Here is a 24,802-nt window from a genome sequence, read left to right as displayed (position 1 = left end):
TTCCAGTTACACAAAGGTTCAGGTTTAATAAAAATAGACACGTCTTAGAAGGTAACAACTCAAAATATCCCTTTTTATAGAAAGAGCTACAAAAAGACACAGAGAAGGCCCTGTGAACACCACTCGGGAAGCCAAGACTACGTGCCCGGTACCTCCCTCAGGAGGCTCACCAGCACTGCCAACTAGCAGGTGTCTGAAAACAGGCCCGGCTCTCCCCACAGCCGACACTGATCACAGACGACCACGAGGGTTTGAGGCTGGAGTGCGGGCAAACTAGTCTTGGCCGATTCCAGCTGCCAAGAAGGGCGCAGCTGCAAGTCTGGTGGAGACGAGCCCTGGTCTCCTGGCCGCAGGGCCCCCTGCTCAGCACACCGTGGACAGCGGGGGGAATGGGTTCTGCTTGCTGACGACGAGCTTCTGATGCTGGTGGGATATGTAACCTTTAATGTGACCCTGGAGGAGAGAAAAGGAGGAGCTGGTTTACACTTGCCACCTGGCCACAACCAGATGCCGGGGTGAGCGGTCCACTGCAGTGCTGGTGCAGCCCAGCTGACGGCGGGCAGTCAGCACCACCCTCATGCCTGAAGGCTCCCCGGCGGGTGGTATTTCTACCAGAAAATACCTCTGCAAAGGCAAAAGGCCACTTGCTACTCCAACACCACCACAGCCAGGCCCAGAACTCCAGGCGGCCCTGTGTGAGCAGCCACCTGGCGAGAAGCAGGCCTACGCACCATGTATATCAGGTTGGCCAGGATGCATTGCACCTCGTCCAGGTCCACGTCCTCCACGTGCATGAACTTGAGGGCGACCAGGAAGGCCTCCAGAGACAACTGGTGTGTTCTGAGCAGCAGATACCTGCAAGAGGGAAGACGACGCTGCAGCTCCCTCCCGGGCACTACTCACAGGCCAGGAAGAGGCAGCTGGCAATGAACCAGGGCTCCAAGGAATACAACAGGTTTCCACTTACTGGATATGTTCTGAAACACAGTCTACAAACGAGAGCTTTTAAATATAATCTGACTTTCCTACTTTAAAAAGCTACGAGTACCAATAGAATGCTTGTAGGTCTGGTAGCTATCTCATCAGACCAAGACACAGCTTTCCCACATCAGTGCCTGACTCAGGATGCACCTTGCACGCAGTGTCCCGCAGGCTCAGCTGGGACCGTTTTTGACAGCCTACCCACAGCTGGCTGCAAGGTCCGCCTTGTCTCAAGTCTAATCTTGAGCGTCTGTGGCTACAAGGTCCCAGAAGAGCCAGACCCAGTGCCTCCTCTGTGGCTCAGACACACAGGTCACCACTGAAGGCAGGCCCGCTGCCCACAGAGGACAGGAGCAGGGGTCGCCACAGCTGCCCACGGGCTGTGCCCACCCTGCCCCCGGCCTCAGGCGTGCGGCCTGCTCACACTTTCTTGAAGAGGTTCCGGTAGGTGATGATCTTCAGCTTCTCGAGGATGAGGAAGATGCCGCAGCGGATGAAGAAGGTCTCGTGCCTTGCCAGCGCCTCGTTGAGCAGGAGCAGGTTGCCCTCACTGGTGGGGCCGGTGCACAGCAGGGCCGGGGAGAATGTCAACGCCACTCTCGGGCAGGGACCCACCCACAGGTTCTCCGCGTGGTGAGCAGGGACCTACCTCACGGCTCTGGTCACATCGGCGAACTGCATGAGATGGTACTTCCTCAAGAGCTCCACGGTCGGCATGTGGCCCTAGGACACAGAGTTAGCTTCCCACAGGCGCGCTGTGTGACAGCTTATCAAGGACTTTAAGTCAGACAAATCTCAAGGCCAGTTCCTTAGAATTTCTGAAGGAGCTGAACCAGGATTGAAAACATCACGGCACACGATGGAAAGTAAGAACTGGGCAACCTGGGCACTGCATGACCGCAGCCCTGCGCGTCTCACCACTCAGGAGAGCTGACACAGGAGAAGCACTGGAGGTAGGACAGACCTCACCTGTGGCCTCCCTGGGAGGGCTGGAGTGGGGAGGGGCAGGGAGGGCGGGCAGCAAGCTGCTGTCCCCAGTAGCTTGGACCCTGGACAAGGCACACCTTTGGCCACCAGCAGGCGCCACTTCCATTTTCATCCAGATGTGGAAAGGAGGCCCCCCCACTCCCCGGCGGTGCCAGTCAGGGGAGCCCTCAGTCATCAGCTCTCCTGTCCCAGCACCCTACGACCCGACAGGAAGACTGCAATCGGACTCCCCTTGCTTGGCCGACCCCTGCTGTGAACTGAGGCTCTCAGGGGAAATGACAAGGGCACACACTGGCTTCCCTAGCCCTGTGAACGCCAGCGCTCGTCACTTCCAGGAGAGAAGAGCCCTGGCGACGCTCTGCTGAAGGCGCCGCCCGCCGGGCTGTGGCGCCATGGGAGCTCACCAGCAGCATCTTCACGGGGAGCAGGTAGATCAGGATCATCCTCTTATTCTTCTGGCTGGAGCGGTGGCAGTGCTCGAAGGCGAACGACAGGTACTCCTCCGCTGCGGAGGGCGGGCTGCGGTCAGACCAGCTGGTCAGGCCACCTGGCGCACAGCCCTCTGCCCACACGCCACCGCAGCGCTCAGGCAAAAGGCGAGAGCTCTTCCCCACTTGGGGGCGCAGCCGGTGGCCTGGCTGGGCCTGGCTTCCTCCTGTCGCCAGCAGTCTTCCAAAGCCGCAGGATGGCTGAGAAGGCCTGCTGCACGGAGGCACTGCAGGACGGGACCGTGACTCCAGCACGCCTCAGCTCTGCAGAGCCCTGCAGGCAGCACTTCAACCCGGAAAGCCAGACGTGGGAGGATGGAGGCCCGACCCAGAAGTGCCACACAGTCCAGCAGGATGCGAGCTCAGCAACACACCTCAGAGACCACACGCGACTTCCGCTCAAAACTACCATGTGCTTGAGCAATTGTGCCATTAACTTGTGATGTGATCTGATTCGTTTTGTGAAAGTCAGAGCTAATGTTAGAATATAGAGAGATCTGATGTGCCAGGGTTTACCCTGCTAACTGCACAGCACAGCGTCCTAGGTGGGGATTGTCAGAAAGCTGGAGGAGAGCAGACTGGCTCCTAGGGCTGCAGGCTCAGGGCCTGGGGGCCTGTGATCTGAGCGTGGCTCAGGAGCTGCAAAGTCAAGGGCTTACACTAAAGCACAGGGCTGTCACAGCAGTCTTTTCTGGCAGCACTGAGTCTCCAACAGAGAAGCACCTCAAGGGCTCATCTGACACAGACCCCCGGCTGAGCAACAGACCCTGGGCCAGGAGCTCTGTACTGGGCACCTCTGCCTCTGTTCCTGAGCAACATGGCCATGCCTGGCAAAATCAATGTCCACTCTCACACAGGGAGTGTGACTACCACAGGCAAGACTGTCTCTTCCAACCCATGGAACTGAGCCCACAGAGAGCCTGCAGGATTGTGAGCAAGGACTGGGCGGAGATGAAGCCTGCACATCCCACAGTCTGACATCAGGGGGTGACTGGCAACCTGCCCAAGATGTGCCCCTCTACCAATGCCCAGGACAACCAAGTCCCAAATCCCTGGTGCACAGAAACACATTTCTAACAATCCACTGAGATTTTCTGCTGTCATCCAGGGAACTTCAGACATTTTGTATCAAAAACTTTTTTTTTTTTAAACTTAGAGCCAAAGACATCTAAAGAAGTATGAGTACCTGAAATTGCAACTAATGAATACGTGTACCCAACAACCAAGACACTCCAAATCCCTCTTTACATCAGTGACGAGGTCACAGAAAGCAGTGAGAACCATCCCAGGCTTCAGACATGGGAGCCAAGACCCCCAGAGCCACCAGGCAGGAGACCTGAGGTAGCGCAGGCTTCCGAGGCACACAGAACACCTCTGCCTCCAAAACCCAGTCTCTGGATGCTTGGGGTCTTTACAGAAGATGAAGGAGCCAGGTGAGAGTCTTGAGGAAGACCTTAGCTGTAAAGGTTTTAGAAACTAGGGCTACCTGGCATCAATATCAGGAATCATTGCTGACTCTGCGAGGCATTTGAAAATGCTATTCAGTGAACCTCAGAGGAAAACCACATGGCTACCCTGATAGAATCCAACACAACACGATTTAAAAGTGCCTTCCCTAATGCCTCCTATTTTAAGGTGAAAAAAAAGAGACGAGGGAAGACCCCAGGAAAGCCATTCTCAGGACACTGGGCCCTGGACTTGAGGGTGGGAGAGCAAGTGGTTGACAGTGAATTCCAAAGAGACTGGGCAGAGCCTCAGGCCAGCTACTCAAGGGGCCTAAAGGGAACGAAGGCGCATGCGTCCCCAAGAAAGCCACAGACGTGAACTGAAATAATGTGACTCCAGAAACCCAGCAGTGGGGCGGAAGCGATGCCATCATGCGTGGCCTCTGTGAAACCCACACGGACACTGATGTGTCAGGGACACCTATGGCTCACTGCCTCGCCGGACAGGACCTGCAACCAGGCAGAGAGCTGCCCTATTCTCCCCCATTCCCCGCCCCACAACAAAACCAGCACGTGCTACAGTCAAAGGCAAAGAGAGAGCAACTCCTGTGTCTACTGGAGACAGTCATGCTCAGCTGCCCCAGAAAGGACGTCCCCCAGGACTGTGAGACTGGAGCCTGAGCAACGGCGGCACAGCTGCTGCCTTCCCCAGACCCAGGCCACGCCGCTTTGCACACCTTGCTTAAAGTCACTGTCGAACATGGCCTTGCGTCCGACATAGTACTTGTACGTCACTCTCTGGGCGGTGCTGTAATCGTCTCTCAGGTTGGAGCTGTCGATGGCTCTAATCAGGGGTTTACACAAATGGAGTTTGTTGATCTGCAACAAATAACAATCCACCACAGAAGTCTAAAACACCACCCATGGCAGGCAGGTGGAAGAACAAGCCTCAGCTTCCGTCTGCCTTACAACATACCCTGGAAGCCCTGGGGCCACGGCCCCCAGGGAGCAGCAGCTGCTGCTGCTGCCAAGGGAGGAGAGCCACACTGGTGGGGAGAGGCCAATGTCCCCTGGAATGGAGGGACATTCCACAAGTGCCCCTCACTGGCTGGCTCTGGGTAGTAAGAATTGCTCTGGCCTCCCATCCACACACACATGCCTATTCCAGAGCTGCCAGGAGGCCATCTGGCTGGGGGCACAGGGCCTCCGGCGCCAGAGAAGCACCCCTCAGGTGGGGGGCACTCAAGTGTCGGCCACCAGGACCACCAACGCAGCCAGCCTCGCTTCCCGTCCACACCAGCGGGCTAGCTACTCACTGACAGAAATAACAGCATAGCTGGAAAGACGGGAGGAGACTCCAGAGCCCACCTTAAAGTAGATCTTGAACAGCTGGTTCACCAGGAACAGCATGCCCCACTTCTTGGAGTCCTCTATGCCAGCACGGCTGCGGGAGAGAGCTCTGAGTCAGAGAAGAGAGAGCTTCAGGAGGCACTGACAAGCTGCCTGATGGCCGACAGTGTCACATTCACAGCAGAGGCCTCCTCCCACCGGTGACCCTAGAGGAGGACCTATAGGAAGCTCTCACCAGGGTGAGTGCACCATCTCTCCTCACTGGGAGAGGAGGAACTCCTAAAGGGCATGGGGTCTCTCAGCAAGCACAAAAGCTCCCCTGGGTCCCCGTGCAAGGGCGCCAAAAGGCACAATGGGCTCCTGTGCAGCAGAGGAGGCCAGGACTGTGGGGTGTGGAGGCCTGGCCTGGAAGGCATGCTGTGCGGATCTATCCCTGGACATGTCCTCAGGGGACAAGGAGGAACTGAAGCCTTTGGAGGAAAGTGTACCAAGGTGCCAAAAGAGGAATGGAGGCAATGAATGGGGTGTGCTAGAGAGAGCAGAGCATGCCGGTCCTGCGGCGCCACTCAGTCCTTGCAGCCTGTGGGGTGCTTAAGCAACCCAGCTGTGCGCTGTCCCCGCAAGCTTCCCCTGCTACAGAGCCTGTCCAGGGGCCGCCAGAGCAAGGCCTGGGGGGGGGGACTGCCTGGAAATGCCAATCCAACAGTGAGGCACGAGGCAGACGACGGCTGCTCAGGCGCAGGGGAGGCACGCATGCCCACCAGAAACGCTCAGCAGGAGCACTATCAGCCTGTGGGATGGTGCCCGGTGGGCTGCAGCCACAGCTCTCCTGGGCCTCGACCACCACAGGGCTGTGGCCTGCAGAGGAGAGACTGCTTCTCAGTTCCGCTCTCAACTTTAACAGGAGAGAAGAAAAACACGACCCGCTTCTAGACCAAGGCAAGGCAGCAAGCCGTGTCCTGTGCCGCACCAGGCCACGGGCCTCCTGGGGCTGCCCTCGCCTGGCGCAGCCAGAGCTCGGGGAAGGTCTCAGAGTCACCAGCTATGTGAGGAAGCAGAGGGGCCCAGCACCCAGCCCACCAGCAGCGTGGCCCTCTCCTGGCCTGCCCTGTGCCACCTCCCAACCGGGGCCACCCCACAGGATGAGGGACAGCTGACGTGGCCCGGGCCTAGCAGCTTTCATGAGCTCACTGGCCATCTGCACATCTTCTGTGAAGATTTCCAAATGTTTTACCCTTTAAATTGAATTACTTTTACTGTTCTGCTGCGATAGTTCTTATGTGTGCCAGACACCAGACCCTCATTAAACACCTGTAGATCCCCCCACCTTAAGGCTGTTTTTCACTTTCAATAGTGTACTCTACAGCGGTTGGGCTGTGGCTCAGTGATAGAGCACGGGCCTGGCATGTGTGAGGCACAGGGTTCGATCCTCCAGCACCACATTAAAAAAATGAACAAATAAAATAAAGGTATTGTGTCCATCTACAACTAAAAATATATTTTAAAATCAGTGTTCTCTAAAGCACAAGCTTCTGATCCTAGCCAGGCCACCCTTGTGAGACCCTCTTTAGCTCCTAAGTTCTTGGTGTCCCACCCGAGAAGCCACTGCCTCATCAAAGGCACCCAGCCTCGGGGGTCACCACTGAATGCTCCCTGAGCTCAATGGTGCGGGGGCCCCTGGCACGATGTGAGGCAATTCAATACTCCTCAAGTCAACATTAAGCCCAGAGCTGCCTTCAGGTACAACCGGTGCAAGCCAAAGCACCAAGTTTGCAAGAAGAGTCCTCCGCCCTGGGGTCTCGGGGTGAGAGGCCAGCAACAGGCCAAGTCTGCAACATGTGGGCAGCAGAAGAGAGATGCTGCGGCAAGGGGCAGCTCAGGAAACGCCTCGCCTGGGGACAAGAAGGGACTCCCTGCAGCCCACCTGCTGATGGAATGGGCTAGAGGCTGGGCTGGGGAGGCAGGACAGGAAAGCTCGAAGCTGGAAGACTTTCTGGGAACCATCTATGATCCCAGCTACCCAGGAGGCTGAGGCAGGAGGATCACAAGGTTAAGGCCAGGGCAATCTGGGCAACTAAGTGAGACCCTGTTTCAGTAAAAATTTTTAAAAAGTGTATGTACATATAAAACAGAGGTGATAGGACACACACAGAGTTTCCTAAAACTCATAATCAAATAAAATAAATGTGATGGTAACATGGATAAAAGATGGGAGTTTTAGGAGAAAAACGTAAACTCTAAAGTAGAAAGATAGAAGTCTAGAACTAAAAAAGAATGAATGGCAACAAAGAACAGCCACCCTGCAAGCAGGTCAATACAAATTACCCAAAATGAAGAAGTATAGAAAAATAAAAGAATGCAAAAAATTAAAAACCTAATAAAAATCACAAACTTACTGATCCAAGGAACTACGTGAACCCTAAACAGGAGAAACTGAGCCCAAGTAGGCACAACAGAGTCCAGTCGTTGAAAACCAGCCAGCACAGAAAGCCCTCCCAGCCAGGCAGAGGGCGGCTGCTGCCTCCAAACAAGGACACGAGAGGCGGTGACCACCGAGGTGGCAACTGCCCAGAAGCCACAGGGTGGGGGGTGTCCGTCCTCAAGCCTCCACCTCGGGAGTTGTCGGCTGAAGACAGACCACGGCAGTTTCATGAAAAAGCAAGCTCAGGGAAGTTACTGTCGGAGACCTGCACACACAGTGCAGAGGAGCGTCCAGGGCAAGGGAGCGGCTGCACGGAGCAGCTCTGGAGTGAGCGGCAGTGACCGTGGGCCTCCTGTCTCCCTTACAGAACACAGGGCCCTGAGGCAGGCGCACAGCCAAGAGACACCAACAGGCGAAGGCTGGAAGCCCAGTCCTGGCGTGGGTGAGAGCCGCGCCCCGGCCACAGGCCCTCACTCACGTGTCGCTGGCACAGACGCGAAAGCAGCTCATCAGCAGCTCAGCAGCTTTTTCCAACATGTCCCCAACTTTGCTCTTTCCTTTCTTCACCAACTGCTGATCTGCCTAACAGAACATAAAGCAAAAATGGGTACAATTAAGAGCTGAAGTCCCACAGGGAGACGTGGCTGGTGTGCACTGCTATTATTTCTGAAACCTGAGGGGTCTGTGCATCCTGCTCCCCGCTCCCCAGATCTCTGGTGAGCGCTGACAGGCTGGTCGTGGCCAGCACAGTGACGTCCTCTGCACACACACCAAGGGGCTCACTCCCTTCATCTCCAGAGCAGTCTCCTCCTGCTCTTCCAGAGGGTCCACATGCTGAGAGCCATCTTCAGGAAGACACCAGGCCACCGTTCCTTCCTCCTGTCCTGAGGTCTGTGCCACGGTGAGAGGGTGGCAGGACCGGCTGGCTGAGCCCTCCCGGCAGCACACCAGCTCTCGCACGCTCAACACAAGCACGTGCACTCAGCCCAGCCAGCCCAGCCAGCGCCCCCTGGCAATGCTGATGATCTTCACAATTCACCACTCTGTGATGGCTGGAAGTGCAGCAAGCCTCGCGGCCCTGCCTTGACGGTGTCCCCAGAAGCAGCACTGGGACGTGCACACCAGACCATGCTCCCAAGAGAACCACCAGGCCTGCCACCCCCAGGCAACGAGCGATGGCGTCTGGAGCCAGGACGACCAGACCATGCTCCCAAGAGAACCAACAGGCCTGCCACTCCAGGCAACGAGCGACGGCGTCTGGAGCCAGGACGACCAGACCATGCTCCCAAGAGAACCAACAGGCCTGCCACCCCCAGGCAACGAGCGACGGCGTCTGGAGCCAGGACGACCATGCTTCCAGGGAAACGGAGAATCGTGAAGTGTTTTTTACCACTGTGTGCCAGGCAGCTTCCTACTCTTCAAGACTTCCCAGATGAGGTCTCTGGAGCTTTAACAAATGAGGCTGCTCTGTTTCAGCTTTTTTTTTTTTTTCTTTTTAAAACCTAACCACATGTCAACATTTGGAACTGCTGTATAACTCAGTGACTCAAAACCTTCCAAATGGTCAGCGATGGCCTGAACATCTGTGCCCCAAAACTCACATGGTGACATCTGAAGCCCCAAGAGAGGGTATTAGGAGTATTGAAGGGCAGGCCTTTGTGAAGCGTCAGTGCCCTTGTGAAGAGACCCCAAGAGCTCCCTTGCCCCATCCACCATGTGAGGACACAGTGAGAAGACCCGTCTACGAACCACACCATGGTTCCTCAGAATTTCCACCTGCTGGGCCCTTGACCTTGGACTTCCCAGTCTCCAGGACGGTAAGAAATATGGTGAGAAATAAACGTCTGTTGTTTATGAATCACCCAGTGCACATGCTTTGTTACAGCAGCCTGCATGAACTAGGACAGACCAGAAAGAGTTCACTGCTAAGCTTCAGAAGCCACACTGTAGCAACCTGCACAAAGCTGTGTCTTAGAGGCATTTTTTGTTGTTTGTTTTGTGGTGCTGGGGACTGAACCCAGGGCCTTGTGCATTTGAGGCACTCTACCCACTGAGCTGTATCCCCAGTCCACATCTTAAAGAGTTTTTTTTTGGTCAGGTGACACTTTAATAAGCTAGCATCTTCAGAAAATATCAAGAGCTACATGTGGGCCAAAGCAGAAAGCAGAGGCCTACTACTCAGGGCAGCCACAGGCAGAGCAGGTCAGCGATCACTGAAGAATCCTTGAGGATGGTTATACTGAAATGGCTTCATCCTGCGTGGACCCCTAGAAAGTCGCAAACACATCTGCGGAAATTCCTTGGGCCCCTCCACACTGTCGTCATGGCTCTCCGTTTCCAGGTAGACATCCAGCAGCACACACAGCCGCTGCAGTTGGCTGGTCAAGAGCTGGTGGCTGGGCTGAGGGCCACATAGCTCCTTGTAGCACACACTGGCCTCGCTCTCCAGGGCCCTGCTGTTGTCATCATTGCTGTTGGTTTTCTCCCCTTTCCAGTTCAGACAAAGCTGGAAAACGGGTGATACAGCATCCAAAAGTCTACGCACACCCCTCTTTCCCATCAACGCCGAGTGCCCTTGCCCGGCAGGGAGTGTGTGAGAGGACTCCAGGCAGATTCTGTTGGAGCCAAACAGGAAGGGCTAGGTCTGCTCAGTGTGTTCTCTTTGTCTTGGAGACACAGTGCAGCTCTATTTAAAAAGTCAGTTATGGTAACATGAAAAAGGCTTGCTATTATTTTTAAATGAGCACTTAAAATTTCCCAGGTAAAATCTCTAAACAGACAAAAGCTGCCCACTTGTCTCTTCCCTCCTGTTCCCCTGCTGAGCCTGCGATGTGTCCACGTGCTTCGAGGGTGTTCCTGCTTGCCCACAGAGGCACTGCTCCCCACAGGTTCTAAGACCGTCAGGGTCAGGGGGTGTGGCTCAGCGGTGGAACACTGCCTAGCACACGCAAGGCCTGCACTGCATTCCCAGCACCAAAGAAAGTGAGACAAGCTCCTCAGAGGATTCCAACTGCTGTCATCGTCTCAGTGTGGGGTCTGTCAAATGACCTTTCCTACGCAAAGTCCTGAGAGGCTGAGACGTCTCTGGTCCTCAGTGTGATCGGTGATGCCCAATTATACCCTGGATCTTGGGTATGCTATGAGACTTTAGGCCTTCTCTGCCAGTCTCAATAGGCCTCTGATGATCGCACTCTGTCCCACCGCCCTGCTGATGGGGTGGAAGGGACCTGCAGAATTGTGAGTGGCACACAGCTGAGTGCCAGGCTGTACACCCTCTCCTAGCTTCTGTGGGCTTGTGTCTCTGTCTGTGGGCACTTCCAGGTTTTAGGCTTCCCAGTCCTGAAAGGTCACTCCCTGCACCTGGCAGTCCCAGCCTCCTGGCCTATGTCTCTTACAGCCACATGGGCTCCAAACTCCCAGGGCGACAACCGGCTTGAGCAGGAAGAAACAGGAGCAATTTCTCCCGTGTCCTGGTCTGGAGCTGGAAATCCTCCATAAGACCAAAGAAAGGGCGGCCCTGGCTTCACAGCTAGTCTGTGCTGCTCCCTGAAGGGATGTCACCTCCATGACTTTAAGGATCTTCTCCCCTCGTGCCACAGGAGCCCTTAGCTACTTGACCTACATTAAGCTGGAGTTCCTTGAGGAGGAGACAGGCCACATCTTATGAGTAAAAGAATGCAGAACCGCTCATTCCATTGCTCCCTCTAAGGAAGAGCAATCCACTTGCCATACCTGGGATGCTGCTCAGACAGTGCCTCCTCCACAGAGAGGTCAACATCCGAGCAAACTGACTGGGTCTGTCTCATCAACCCAGGAGCACCAAGCCCATCTGCCTCCTGCTTTGCTCCCTACCCCAGATACAGCCCAACTCCCCCTTGTTCCTTAAACCCGGGCAAGAAAGACATGAAATGAAGTAGCAGTCACCGAGGTTTAGTTCTACCACAACAGGACAGGGAATTGACTTACGTTGTTGGCAAACACGCGAAGGTCCAGGGCTACGGCGTACATGACTGGTAGAGCCCTACAGAGCAAAGAGCAGACATGTCTGAAGTGGCCTTGAGTCCAGACTTTCCTCAGAGGTGGGGGACACTGGCCCAGGCAGCCACTGCACCCCCGCCCCCGCATCTGATGCCACTGCTTCCTCGCTGCCATCCAGGCAGCTCTAGCCAGACTTGGTGGCCAGCCTTGAGGCCAAAGACCCACTGCTAGCTCCAGACCACGACCACTGGCAGGTCCTCCTCAGGGCCCTGCCGCTGCTCCACTGAGGGTCCCAGGGCACCGCCCACCCTTCCACTTCCCCCAGTGGCAAACAGCATGTTTTAAAAGAGGCAGTTCAGTAAGATTTCCTCTAGGACACAGACGATGTGACACACACATTGTCATCAACACACTGTGCACAGTACTGACTTCATGCACATCGTGGGCAGTACTGACTTCCTTCCACATGAAAGCAAGGCCCTCACTTAGGGAAAGTACACTTACTTGTAAAGGCCTTCAGCCACTCTGGCATAGAAAAAGGTGAGGGTCACCACAGTTCCTTCATAGATCTCGGATAGATCTTGACATTAAAAATCAGTTTGTCAAAAAATTTAACCCAATTATTATGTTTATCATCCCGATCAACTATAGTTGATCTACCTTTTTTAAAAATATTTTTTAGTTGTAGATGAACGCAATACCTTTATTTATTTATGTGTACGTGGTGCTGAGGATCAAACTCAGTGCCTCACACACGCAAGGCATGCGCTCCACCACTGAGCTACAACCCTAGTCCTACTTTTTTTATTCTAAGTTGAAACCAGAAGTAAGCTCAGAATGGACAACTTAGAGAAAAAAGTAGTATTTAAGGAATATTTGGGGCATGGGAGTGCTAAGAAAACACACTGCAAATCATGCCACTTTAGGCTGCAGGCCGTTACGACTCGAGTACCCGCGTCAATACCATCATGTCAACACGCTGATGAAGTAAATACATAAAAACACAACATCTATTACTTCTAAGCAAATTTTTAAAAACTGCCAAAAACAAAAACAAACAAACTAACAAAACCACAGGAAACAAATGCCCTTTACTAGATCCCAACTGCTTCTGTCCATGCTCACCAGTTTTCTTCTTTGTGGGCCTGGAACGCCCGCAGGAATGACGTGCTGGGTTAAGGAAGGCCTGACGTGCCGAGGGTGATCAGACACCTGTGTGCCACTAAGCAACCAAATATCCTACTTCAAACACACTTGCTGCAAAGCAAGAATGACTTCCACATTTTAAAAAACTGAGCCGGCACAGTGATGCCCATGTGTAGTCCCAGCAGCTCAGGAGCCTGAGGCAGGAGGGTTACAAGTTCAAAACCAGCCTCAGCAACTTGGAGAGGCCCTAATATACTCATTGAGATCCTGTCTCAAAATAAAAAATAAAGGGCTGGGGATGTGTCTCAGTGGTGGAGCTTCTGGGTTCAAGCCTTAGTACTCCACCACCAAAAAGAAGGTAAAGAAAATTTGTTCCAGATGGTCACAAGTTATATTTAAGTATTTCAGAATCTATGACATAGAGTTTATTTTATCAACTCCAGGGACACTTGGCTAGTAGCCCACTCTCCTCTGGTCATACTTAAACAAGATGATTTTTTTAAAAAAGGCAAACTGAACCTAGGTTATACACAGTACCCAGAACACCATCAGTTGGGGCCTTATCTATAGGACAGCACTCACACACAGTTAATGGGGGTGTGCATCCGCTCCACTCTCATCCTCCAGCCTGAATCTTGGACCTCTGGTATTTCACCCAGGGGACTCAACCAGTCCCCGTAACTATACTTAACGCTTAAAGAGGACAAATATGATTCTTCTCAACAGAATTAAATAAAACCTCTGCTCTTACGAGTGCTCTTCCTTTCTACAGAGGTAACTGGAAGAGTCTTAAATGCAGGTGCCCAAGAGGAACAGCTAAGGTGAGCTTTCCCTGCAAAACGCTCCCACCCTTTCTAACCACAGGGGTGGGAACTGGCACGCGTTTGGTGACCCTGAGCCCAGGAGTCACTGTGCCTGCCATGCTGCACAGCTGCAGACAAAGGATATTGGACCATCACCGTCTGGCACTTGTAAGCCTCCACAAAGTCATGGCTCCCCACAGCATAGGTGCACCTGGAAGAGACACGCAGCCTGAGCACGCTGGCCCAGGAAGGGTCCGCCGGGGGACCCAGACGTAGGCATGCAGGCCAGAGCTCAGTCCTGCCGCCGGCAGCCCTGCCAGGGCTCAGGGCTGGAAGGAAGGCTAGAGCTCTGTGTGGCAGGACACACAAGGTGGAGGGCAGAGGGGCAGAAGGGCTGTGTGGCCCTCAGCAGGCTGCTGTAAGGAAGAGTCCCTTGCAAGTCTCTGAGAGGATTCCGTCAAGTCCCAGAGGGTAGCAGTTCCACAGGCTCTGAGGAACAGCAGCCGAGGCGTGTGCTCCACTGGACTCCCTCTGGGTCCTTGGTCTTGGCACATCATGGCACCTGGGACCTCACTGCACGTGCCACAGAACTGGGAAATCTCAAGGTGCCTCTCACTATAAGGAACACAGTGGCACCCCAACTCTTCCACAGACCTGGCAAGCTCACAGGCCTGTCTACACTGGCCCTTGCACTGCTCTGAAACAGACAGGTAGGGGGAGGCTTGAGGACACCATGCCCTGCCTGAGCGGACGCTTCAGAGACAGGGATGGCAGATAAGAAGAGTCAAAGCAGCAGCATCTTCCCATAGCTGTCACCCCAGGATGCAAGAGACAGAGGCAGGAATATGGCAAGTACCAGGCCAGCCCGGTGACCTAAGACCCTGTCCCACAGTAAAAAGCAGTATTTTGTTTGCTTTGCTCAAATCTAATTTCTTTCCCAGCAAGGCAAAAAGGTTAAAAAACAGATACATTTTCATGAAAAAAGCAAGTCCTGAGCCAGGCTTCACCCCCTACTAATGAAAGACCACTGTTGGGTCAGTGTGATGAATATCAAGTGACTATTCAAAGCAGGACCCACAGACACAGAGTCTCCACACGGCTTCCCAAAGTAAAACGACAAATGCTGTTCTGCTTTTTGAGTCAATTATTCACTGCTTCAAGCATATGATGCAAGAAAACACCCCTAATGAGTTCAGCAATTTCCAGTTGTATTTGCTTTTCTTCCTCACCAAAACATTACCGTAAATGAGCTGCAAACATTTCGTCATAGGGGGGTTCCAAAACTTGTTGACATTTCTCTTCTGGAGAAGCCATCTAATTTATGTGAAAAATGGCAAAAATAAAGTCAATGAGCACAGAAAGAACACAATGTAGAGAAAGACATTTAGATTTACAAAAACTTGTTTCAAAATCTCACTGTTCACAGTTAATACCTAAGGTTTTAGCATTTCAAAATAAAAGGTTCACTACATCAACAATATTTATTGGTGTTTCAAGGGAACAAGAAGCCACAGATACAACTCAGCTTTGCCTACTGCAGGCCAGGAAATAATCTAGGCACTTGCATATGCATTTTAGCATCTAACGGCCAGTCGATCAAGAAACAGGTATCAACAACTGCTATGGGTTAACAGCAAGGCATTTCATGGTGCCTTCTGACAACAAGGCCTCACCGGCCAGAGATGATGCCTGTGGACTCATTCTGCAGCTTCCTGGCCAGTGGCTGATGTGAACTTCTAACTTTCCCTTCCTCCAAACAGCCACATTTTAGATACTTGGAGCACCACAATGTGTGAGGGTTACTTTTACATGTCCACTTGACTGGCCAGGGGCATCCAGGCTGGCATTGGAACCAGTGGGTTCTGTAATGCAGATGAGTCTCCCAAGTGGGAGGCAAAAACTCTGTTGCTGGGGCCTGAACAGAGCGGGAAGAGGCAGGACCTGGCCTGTGGCTCCTGACTGCCTGGCTTTCTGATGGATTCTACCCCATTGGGCCCCTGGTCCTCAAGCCTCTTGACTTGGATTGAGTCACACCACGGTCTTTCCTGGGCCTCCAGGTTGAAGACAGCAGATCTCAGCCTCCACAGTGACATGCCCAATTCCTTGTGACAATCTCTCTCTTTCCATACATATGGGGAAAAAAATGTATAGACAGATTTTCTACTGGTTCTGTTTCTTTGCAGGGTTTGACAGACAGACAGACCTGGGTCCCTTAGCGTGCCACCTGATAGGAAGCAGTGGCACAACAGTGGGCACAGCGGCCACACCAGGTCTCAGGCACAGTCCCTCTCGAGTCATGGTTCTCAATGCCTTCCACCATCAGAATCACCAGGGAGCCCTGCATGTGGGAACTGCTGCTACCCCCAGAGACCCACTTACTGGGTCTGAGATGCAGTCTGCATGGCCAATATCATCACCCATAGGTGGCCCCATGTTTCTTCCAAAAGAAATGTTGCTCTCTAATTTTATGATGAGTCAGTGAAGAAATGGTTGGGTATCATTTAAACTCCAAGCTTAGGGTACCTGGACTTTCAAGCAGAGGTGGGCGAGTGCTTGCTGTAAAAGGTCAGAGAAGCATCCAGGCTCCACCACCCCAGGGCTCCCTGCCGCTGGTGAGGGAGAAAAGCAGCTGAACGCATACTCAAGGCGGCCTGGCACTGCTGCACCAGGCTGTGCCACGGCCCCCGGGTAAGCCTAGGGAAGGCACACCTCTGCAGGGAGCCTAGAAGGCGGACACCTGTGGTGGGCCACCACGTGGACCCTGGGACTGAGGCCTGGACTGAGTCTGCCTCTCTGCTGGGTGCCCTGATTACACCTCACACTGCTCCGGGCCCCAGAGAGCTGTGCAGACGTTACACACAGGACCATGAGGCACAGTGCTCTGTAAACAGAGTGGAATGACATCAACTGTAAAAGAACTCTGACGTTTTCAAACAAGAGTGACGGCGTTTGTTTTCTTCTGCTTGAACTCTTCCTCCCTCTGGTGCTGCCCCCTTCTCTAGGAGGCCATGTGCACAGCCCATGCTCACCTGCAGCCGTGGGTTTGCAACATGAGGATGCTTGAAAGACACCAGTTCTGCACAGGAAGCTCCATCTCTGGTGTCGATGGCTTCATACACCTGAAACATGGAGGGGAGCCTAAGCAGACAGGAAGCATTCTGTTGTACCAGAACCTCAGCATCACACCGCACACCCCAAACTCACTCCCTATTTTCAAAGAGGTCAGAAAAATCAAAATGTAAAAAGTCAGCACTTTTTACCAGGACACAGTAACTTCATCTCAAAATGGGATTTTCCAGAGGCAAGGAAAGAAGAAAACCAGAATGAGCCAGTGGTTTATTATTTAGTTATTAATAAAGGTGAATGATTCTAGTTTTACCTGGTCACACTAACAATACATTTGAAAATTCACCTGTAGCTCATGAAAAAAAAATCAGCTTAAAAGCTGAGTGCAGTAGTATGCACCTGTAGTTTCAGTACTCAGGAAGCTGAGGTAGGAGGATCACTTGAGCCAAGGAGTTCAGGGTGGCCTAGGCAAAGAGTGAAACCTTGTCTCAAAAAACGAACAAAAAAAAGCTTAAAAACAACATTTATCAGCCAGGAGTAGTGGCTCACACTGCAATCCCAGCTGCTCAGGAAGCTGAGGCAAGAGGATCACAAGTCAAGGCCAGCCTGGGCAACTCAATTTGACAGACCCTGTCTCAAGATACGGACTTTTACAACTTTTACAAATGTATTTCAGTGGCAGAGGTCTTGCCTAGCTGTGCAAGGCTCTGGGTGTGACACTTAGAACTCAAAAAAAAACCCACACATACCCAAAATTCAGAAAGCGTCTACTCAACCTAAAGACAAAATAAAAAGGATGAGCAAATGATGTTCCATTCACACGGCAGGACACTCCCCTGCTGCTGAAAGGACAAAGCAGACACATGCCGTAAGGAAAGAACACGGCAACACGCCTCTGTGTCATGCTGCAGGGAAGCTGCTTAGCTGGCTCAGGAGGCTCAGCAAGACACTGTGCAGGCAAGGGATGTGCCACAGGACCAAGCCAGCTGACCCTGCTCACTGCACACAACCTCTACTTGCTGCTCGAGGCCTGCGGTGCTACATTTATACCAGAAGACCCAGTGCACTTTCAAGTGGTGCTTACAAAAGCAAAGTATGAAGCTGCAAGGTAGAAGGATCTAATGAAAATAAAATTTTCATTATGTATGCTTTCATAATTACGTATACATAATTTCATTATGTATGCTTTATGTTTGTGTGGGGGTGGGGATGCTGACAGAATGGAAAGGAAGCCCTGAGGCCAGGGCGCAGGAAAGGGAGCTTGGAGGACTTGCTATCCAGTTGCAGCCACCTGAAGCTGTGCAGGTTGGGCCGCAGGTCCAAGCCAGCCCTTGCAAGGCCCACAGTGTAGCTGCAGGCCACACATCCTACCCCACACTGCCCTTAGTAAAGTCACCTGTGGACACAGCAGGGAAGGCTATCTATGAAGAAAATCAAGCACTAAACCAAGTCCTCTTCGCAGCCCTGCCCCAAGTTTGGGGATATCGTCTGAAGACAAAGAGATGGGCACTGAGTCTCCACTGGCCATGGGAAAGGGCAGGGCCCTCCTAAAAGCTGCTAAGCTGGAGATCAGTGATGGAAATCAAGAGTACCTGCAAGCATCATCAAGGTGAGGTGGCCCAGAGAAGGCAGCACTGGCTTCCTCTGCACTGAGGACTTCCAGGGTCCCACGCCCATCCAGGGAGAAGGTACTGGGCACAAAAGAGCATTGAGGGTTACCTGACTGGGGGTGGGGAAAAGAGGGATAAAGTAGGCAAGTGGGCAAGCATGCTGCCTATTCCAGGTCCAGAGCAGGCTCACGGGACCTTCTCTTCTCTGTTCACCATCCCAGCAAGAGTTGAGCCTGGGTAACAAAGTGAAATGACCCAACAATCCTGCCAGAGGCTGGTCTGTGAGTCCCCAAGAGTGAGTTTTCATCAGTGTGGAGTCTCAAAGAGGAAGAGCATTCAGAAGTCATGACCCTTCCACTGCCACCTGGGTGGTCTGGGCGTGCAGAGCAAGGAACCCGGTGGACAGGCTGCCCTCCTCGCTTAGGTGAAGTGTTGAGCAGAGGAGCTGCTGGGCTGGACTGCCAGACTGGGCCCTGCAGTGCTCCCCTCTCCTCAGCCACAAGGGGACATCCCGGGTGAGAGCCCAGGTCATCCCCGCGTGCAGTTCTAAGGCACACTGGCTTCTCAGGACGCTCTCTGGTTATAAAGCACTGCTTTCCAATCATACGTCTCATCCAAGTCCAGGCACAGCCCAGGGGCCTTGGAGGTCCTCACTCTGGTTAACATCAAGGATGCCAGTCACTGGTCACACTTTAGCATGCCATTCTAAAGTGTCCAAGGCTCTCTGGAGAAAGCCTATGGGGAGCTAAGAGTCACAGAAGAGAAGAAAATATTTGGAAATGGAAGCTCGCCTCTGATGGCTGAAGGTACCGGGAACAGTGGTCACCAAGACCCAGACACCAGGTCTCTCCAGCGAGCAGTGCAGACAGTTCCGTGCCCCTGGTCCTCCTTTGCCAGTGACCTCCCAGGCCATCTCCAGAGACGGTAGGATGCAATGGGCCTGACACCCTCCCAGTGGTCCGGAAGCTGGGGGTGTGTGAAGGGAAAGCAGGGACCCTAAAGAGCATATCAGCACACCTTGAAGATGTGGCTGGCTCTTCAGTGGCTGCCGCATTTCTGGCCACCCAGTTGCCTGCTGCAGGTGCTTGTCCAAGTGCCAACATATCACACTGCAGAAGTTTTGTCCTTTCAGTCTAAAGACCAGTACTGGACCACACAACCACACTCCAAGCAAGATCCATGAGCACATCGTGAACTGGCTCTCCAGGGGATACTCTCTGCCTGCTACAGGCACCAATTCTCAGAACTCACAACTGCTTAAAAATGTCCTCATCTGCTCTGTCCACTGCAAGATGCAGAAGCAAAGCCTCCGCAGAACAGCAAGCATACCTGGCACCCAGGTTTCTCCTTCCAAACTCCAGAGTTCCTTGGAGAAAGGCCAACTCTAGGGCTAGGGAGCCTGAAGGAGGCACACCGGAGGGTCCAAGCAGGAAAGCACAGGTTCAAAAGCTACAGAGACCAGCTCAACCTGAGCTTCAAGAAGAATAACAACAGGGGCTGTGGTTGTGGCTCAGAGGTGGGGCGCTTGCCCAGAAAGGAAAAAGGGGAAATGACTTTTAAACTGATAAAAAAAAAGTTAATACATATAAAAAGAAGGCTGGGAATGCAGCTCAGTGGCAGAGCACTTGCAAAGCAGGTGTGAGCCCTGCATTTTGTCCCCAGGGCGGGAGGAAGGAAGGAAGGAAAGAGAAGCCCTACTTAGTCAGTCAGTGCTAATACGGTGGCTGTCCTGGGAAAGGACCTTCAGTGAGTGTCAGCCACTGAGGCTGTGAAGCATGGGGACTCACAGTCCTCACTCCACTGTCCAGCAGATCACATGTGCACCGCAACAGGGGAAGGCGCTGTGACAAGGGAGGAGCCTGATGGATACCCTTACCCCAGTGGGGTGCCTCCAGAGATAAGCTGCAGGCTCCCACACCATCTAACCTGTGGCAGTCCAGGAGAAGACTCCACCCAAATCCAAATGCTGACACAATCAAACCTGGATGGAAGACAGCTGTTAGAAAGGCAGGAGGGCTGGGCACGGTGGCATACACCTGTAATCCCAGCAGCTCAGGAGGCTGAGGTCGGAGAAGCACAAGTTCGAAGCAGCTTCAGCAAAAGTGAGGTGCTGAGCAACTCAGTGAGACCCTGTCTCTAAATAAAACACAAAATAGGGCTGGGGATGTGGCTCAGTGGTTGAGTGCCCCTCAGTTCAACCCCCAGGACCCCCCAAAAAGAAAAGCAGGCCGCAGGACTCACCCAGATTAAAGGGGACTTAAGAAGCCAGAAGGCCGCATGCAACCTGAGACACGACTGTGCCCTGGGTTTAACAGCAGATGTCCCAGGAACACTTGGGGCGACTATAACTCCACATTAGGAAAGGTGAACGGAGTGAAGTTCTGAGTGGCTACAGACGTTGTATTCAGAGGGAACGCGCCTGTTCTCAGGGTCATGTTGTCTACAGTCGACGTTCACATGCTCAGGGAAGAAAGCATGTGTTTCCACAAGGAGAAGGCAAATGGGAAGGGTCTGTGAGCTGTCACTGTACATCTTTCCACTTTTCTGTAGGTTTGCAATTTTTCAGAATAAACAGGTGCAGGAAAGTAAAATTTTAAATGTAGACACACTTTAAAAAAAAAATTTACCAAAAAAAAAAAAAAATTTACCATGACATAAAAGTCTGGCATGAACAGAAAAGTGAAATCAAGGACACTAAAGAAATAACATTGGCCCATGGAGAGATGCTAGAAAAGAAGAGGCCCTGTGGGAATAATGCCAGCTCTTGGAGAGTGACAAAGGGTGATGGAAAAAAAAAAAAAAAAAAGGCCCACCATGGGGGAGAAGTGAATGCAAGCTGATCGAAGAACAGTTCCAGAAAGCAGAGTGCATGGGAAGAAAACTGCATGTAAGTCCGTCCAATCTATCTCCTCCAAACATAAACTAAGCTGGTGCCTGCTGAAGTCCAGGGCACAGAACAAAAAGGGTCTGTGTGGACCTGAACTCTGTTGGGAGACTCCTTCTGGAGCCTCTTGGCTCTGACACCTGCAGACAGTCTAGGAATGCAAGGCTGTGATCAGCTGCTCTTTCTTGGGACCCTTTCCCAGGGCTACTTTTGCAGCTTGTTACCTTGAGAAATGGAGTAATGTCTTCTCTGCTTGACCCTGGAGAGAAGCAGACTCGTTCACGGCTTGCCAAAACTGGTGGATGACCTCACTCAGTGTCTCCCTCTCTGAAGCATGTGCAGGTACTCTTCCAGATCACATCACCCCCATGGGACAGAGCTCCCAAAACCAGCACACACATGCCTTCCCCATGCTGAGGAAGGAAGCAGGAAGCCCTTGGTCCTGGGCTCAAGTATCCATGAAGAAAGGTGAGATCCAACCCATCCCTAGCTGTTAATGGGAAGTCATCTCAGCAAACACAGGAAGCAAAGACATCCCACTGTTCCATGCAGCTGCTGCCCAAGGCTATTGTCAAGGTGCTGAAATGAGGAAAGGTGACAGGGCCAACAGGGTCACTGAGATTCAAATACAACTCTCCAGGAAGCAACATGCTTCAGAAAAGTTGAGTGTTAAGAACATGGACTCTGACTGGGGGCAGTGGCGCACACGTGTAATACCAGCAGCTTGGGAAGCTGAGGCAGAAGGATTGTGAGTTCAAAGCCTGCCTCAGCAACTTAGCAAGGCCCTAAAGCAACTTAGCAAGACCATGTCTTTAAATAAAATATTAAAAAAAAAAAGGGGGGGGGCTGGGGACGTGGTCAGTGGTTAAGTACTCCTGGGTTCAATCCCCAGTACAAAACAAAAACAAATATGGACTCTGGAGTCCAGAACCTGTGTCAGACTCCTAGCTGTGCTGCATCAAGTCCAGGAGACTTGGGTGGACAACTTAACCCACTCTGTAACATGTTTTTGTGGGGTCGACCCACTCATAAGATAACACTGAACATGCATAAAGTGCTCACGGCAGGCCCTGCTACTTAAGAAATACTGGACAAGCACTAATGATTGCTTCTTTTTCGTATTCTCATCATCAGCCCAAACTATTCTCACTGGACAAGACAGGCAAAGGATGTGTTTCTCAGAGTGCTCCTCTGAGAACACATTGCCAAGTAGAGAGGAGCTGTGAAGAGACAGGGAAAATGAAAATGAAACCTCAGATTGCCCAGCACGAATACCACTCACTAAGAGGAGGTCTGAGCATTACCCTCCTTCCCACTCCTCTGGATAGGCTTCCCCCCTTCTATCAGCCTCCAACACACTTCCTGAGCCAGAATGCAGAGGTAAGGAAAAAACAAAGCCACTAGCCTCACAGAGTTCAAATTTTAAGGAGGAAAGCAGACAGACATACACACACACACACACACACACACACACACACCCAACAACAAATAAAAAAGATCAAGACAATGTCATGTAAAAAAAATTAAAAAGCAAAATACCACACAAGGGAGATAAGTCTTCTGAAAGGTTACCCTGGATGGCCTCTGTGGACGTGACTCTTGAGCTGTGATCTAACTGGACATCAGGAAACAGCAACAGAGAGCACCACCAACTGTTCCCCTTTTTTAAGCTAGCCGAGCTCAGCTCCAGAGATACACATTCAACATAGCAGTATCTGCATTCCCAGCTTCCCTTGCAACGAGGGGACCCAGTTCTAGGCAGTGAGATGTTCAGGGTGGAGACAGGGTTTCTGGAAGTATTATCCCCCATTCCAGGGAAAGACAGGGGTGTTGGCAGATGCACCTTCCCTACAGTTTTCAGATGCTGGCTGCGGGAAGGTGTTTGGAATTGCTGCAGCTAAGCAACGGTTGACGGAAGATGTCGCCAAAAGCCCTGACATCTGCAGAGGCAGGAAGGGCCTGGGTGAAGGAAGGTGGTGTAATAAACCAGACGGTTCTATACTTCCCTTGGAAATAACCCACCAGCTCCCCGCCTTGCACCAGCTAACCAGAGGGACTGACTCGACACCCTAAGCAACCGCCTGCCCGGCATACTTTAGGGGCCACGAAAGCTTTGGACCAGAAACACCTGTTTGACTGTGATTCTTCCACTTACAGCGTTCCGAGCAAAGCGCCCCGAGGCACGGCTACCGAAGCCTACAGGCGAGCATGTACTGCCCAGACCAGCTCGCGGCGGCTCCGGGGAGACGCGACCCGGCCCAGGTCAGCCTCGTCGCAATCGCGACCGCGGTCCCCCTCCCTCTCCGCTAGTGTCCGTCCCGGCCGCCGGCTCGGCCGGGCCCCTCCGACGCCGAGCCCACCGCACCCCGGGCGGCGCCCTGTGGACCCGCCCGGACCGCAGGCCGGCAGGCAGGGAGCGGCCGAGGGACCCACCTGCTGTAGGTACTGGTTGATCGTGATGTGCGCCATGGCAGTGGCCGGGACCAGCCGCGTCACTTCCGGCGCGGTCCGTCTGCGCGCGGGGCCCCTGCGCCCAGACGCCGCGCACGTTGGTTCCGGAGGGGCGGCGCGGGGCGGACCTGCGCGGCACCTGGGACTCGAGCGCCTGGCCCGCGGGGCGTGGTAGGCCGCACGCAGCTGCCGTTCGCTCCGCCCGACTCCGCGACCGCGGAGAGCTGGCGCGCGCCCGAGCCCTTAGGACTGCGAACCGGAGGGGAAGGCAGGCCGCCCAGGAACGTGTGCCCGCGTTCCCAGCTCATGGGGAGGTCCCCAGCCCGCACGGGAGCCCTCGGCCTGGGGTGTCCCCGCGCGTTCCGCGAGACGATGTGGGAAGTCCCCAGCCCATTTGGGAACACGCTCCCGCGCGCCCGGCCCTCGGGACACAGGCTGTCCCCGCGCGCCCAGCCCTCGGTGTGTGCGGCGTCCCGCGCGCCCGAGCCCTCAATGGGGAGGTCCGCGCGCCCGAGCAGGGGCGGGCGCGGTGGCGGTTGGGCCCGGGCGGCGCGGGCGCAGGTGGCGGGGGCCGCGGCGCACGGGTCGGGCGCCAAGGCGGAGGAAGAGCCGGGCGCGCACGGCCGGGGCGCCGGGGCGGAGGAGGAGCCGGCGCGCACGGACTGAGCGCCGGGGCGGAGGAGGAGCCGGCGCGCACGGGGCGGGGCGGCGTCCGGCCCAGCCATGGCGGACGAGGGCCCGCGGAAGGGCAGCGTCTCGGCGCTCGTGGGCCGCACCAACGGCCTCACCAAGCCGGCGGCGCTGGCCAGCGGCCCCGCCAAGCCGGGGGGCGCGGGCGGCTCCAGGAAGCTGGTCATCAAGAACTTCCGAGGTGGGTGCGCGGCGGGCGAGGGCGGCGGGGCGCGCGGCCTCGCTTCGGCCTCCCGGGCGCCCGGCCGGCCCGGCCCCGCCGCCCCGCGGCCCCCGGCCCGAGGCCCGCCCGCCGCCTGCTGACCCGCCTCTTCCACAGACAGGCCGCGGCTGCCGGACAACTACACCCAGGACACGTGGCGGAAGCTGCACGAAGCGGTCAGGGCCATCCAGGGCAGCACGTCCATCAGGTACAACCTGGAGGAGCTGTACCAGGTGAGCGCCGCGGGGCGCGGACGCCGGCGGGTGGGGCAGAGCGGCCGGCCGCCCGGCCGCGCTCGC

At 54.0% G+C, this 24,802-nt stretch overlaps 2 protein-coding genes across 4 annotated transcripts in view; one reads left to right on the top strand and one right to left on the bottom strand.

Moving 5' to 3' along the window:
- Positions 1 to 24,475, bottom strand: Pcid2 (PCI domain containing 2). 3 transcript variants are annotated; one of them, XM_047553556.1, is made up of 14 exons: positions 23,594 to 24,475; positions 16,630 to 16,719; positions 14,841 to 14,914; positions 13,746 to 13,811; positions 12,777 to 12,818; positions 11,640 to 11,694; positions 8,152 to 8,255; positions 5,270 to 5,360; positions 4,639 to 4,780; positions 2,373 to 2,473; positions 1,631 to 1,704; positions 1,406 to 1,531; positions 732 to 855; positions 1 to 453 (listed from the first exon to the last, which is right to left on the bottom strand). In XM_047553556.1, exons 1-14 carry the CDS (start codon positions 23,627 to 23,629, stop codon positions 364 to 366), a joined length of 1,215 nt encoding a protein of 404 aa, XP_047409512.1. In that variant the 5' UTR covers positions 23,630 to 24,475; the 3' UTR covers positions 1 to 363. The 3 variants fall into 3 exon arrangements, with proteins under 3 accessions (XP_047409512.1, XP_047409513.1, XP_047409514.1); XM_047553557.1 differs by having other exon boundaries at positions 5,270 to 5,345; positions 23,594 to 24,472; XM_047553558.1 differs by lacking the exon at positions 23,594 to 24,475 and adding an exon at positions 18,259 to 18,279.
- The window catches only part of Cul4a (cullin 4A), a 32,849-nt gene continuing 32,291 nt past the window's right edge, over positions 24,245 to 24,802 (top strand). Inside the window, exons 1-2 of the mRNA XM_047553550.1 lie at positions 24,245 to 24,482; positions 24,621 to 24,736. Coding sequence (XP_047409506.1) covers positions 24,335 to 24,482; positions 24,621 to 24,736 — 264 coding nt within the window. The 5' untranslated portion in view covers positions 24,245 to 24,334. The remainder of the gene's footprint in view (positions 24,483 to 24,620; positions 24,737 to 24,802) is intronic.

The sequence above is a fragment of the Sciurus carolinensis genome, chromosome 5, assembly GCF_902686445.1.
Source record: "Sciurus carolinensis chromosome 5, mSciCar1.2, whole genome shotgun sequence".
NCBI lineage: Eukaryota > Metazoa > Chordata > Mammalia > Rodentia > Sciuridae > Sciurus > Sciurus carolinensis.
This window is presented reverse-complemented; position numbering and strand designations above follow the sequence as displayed.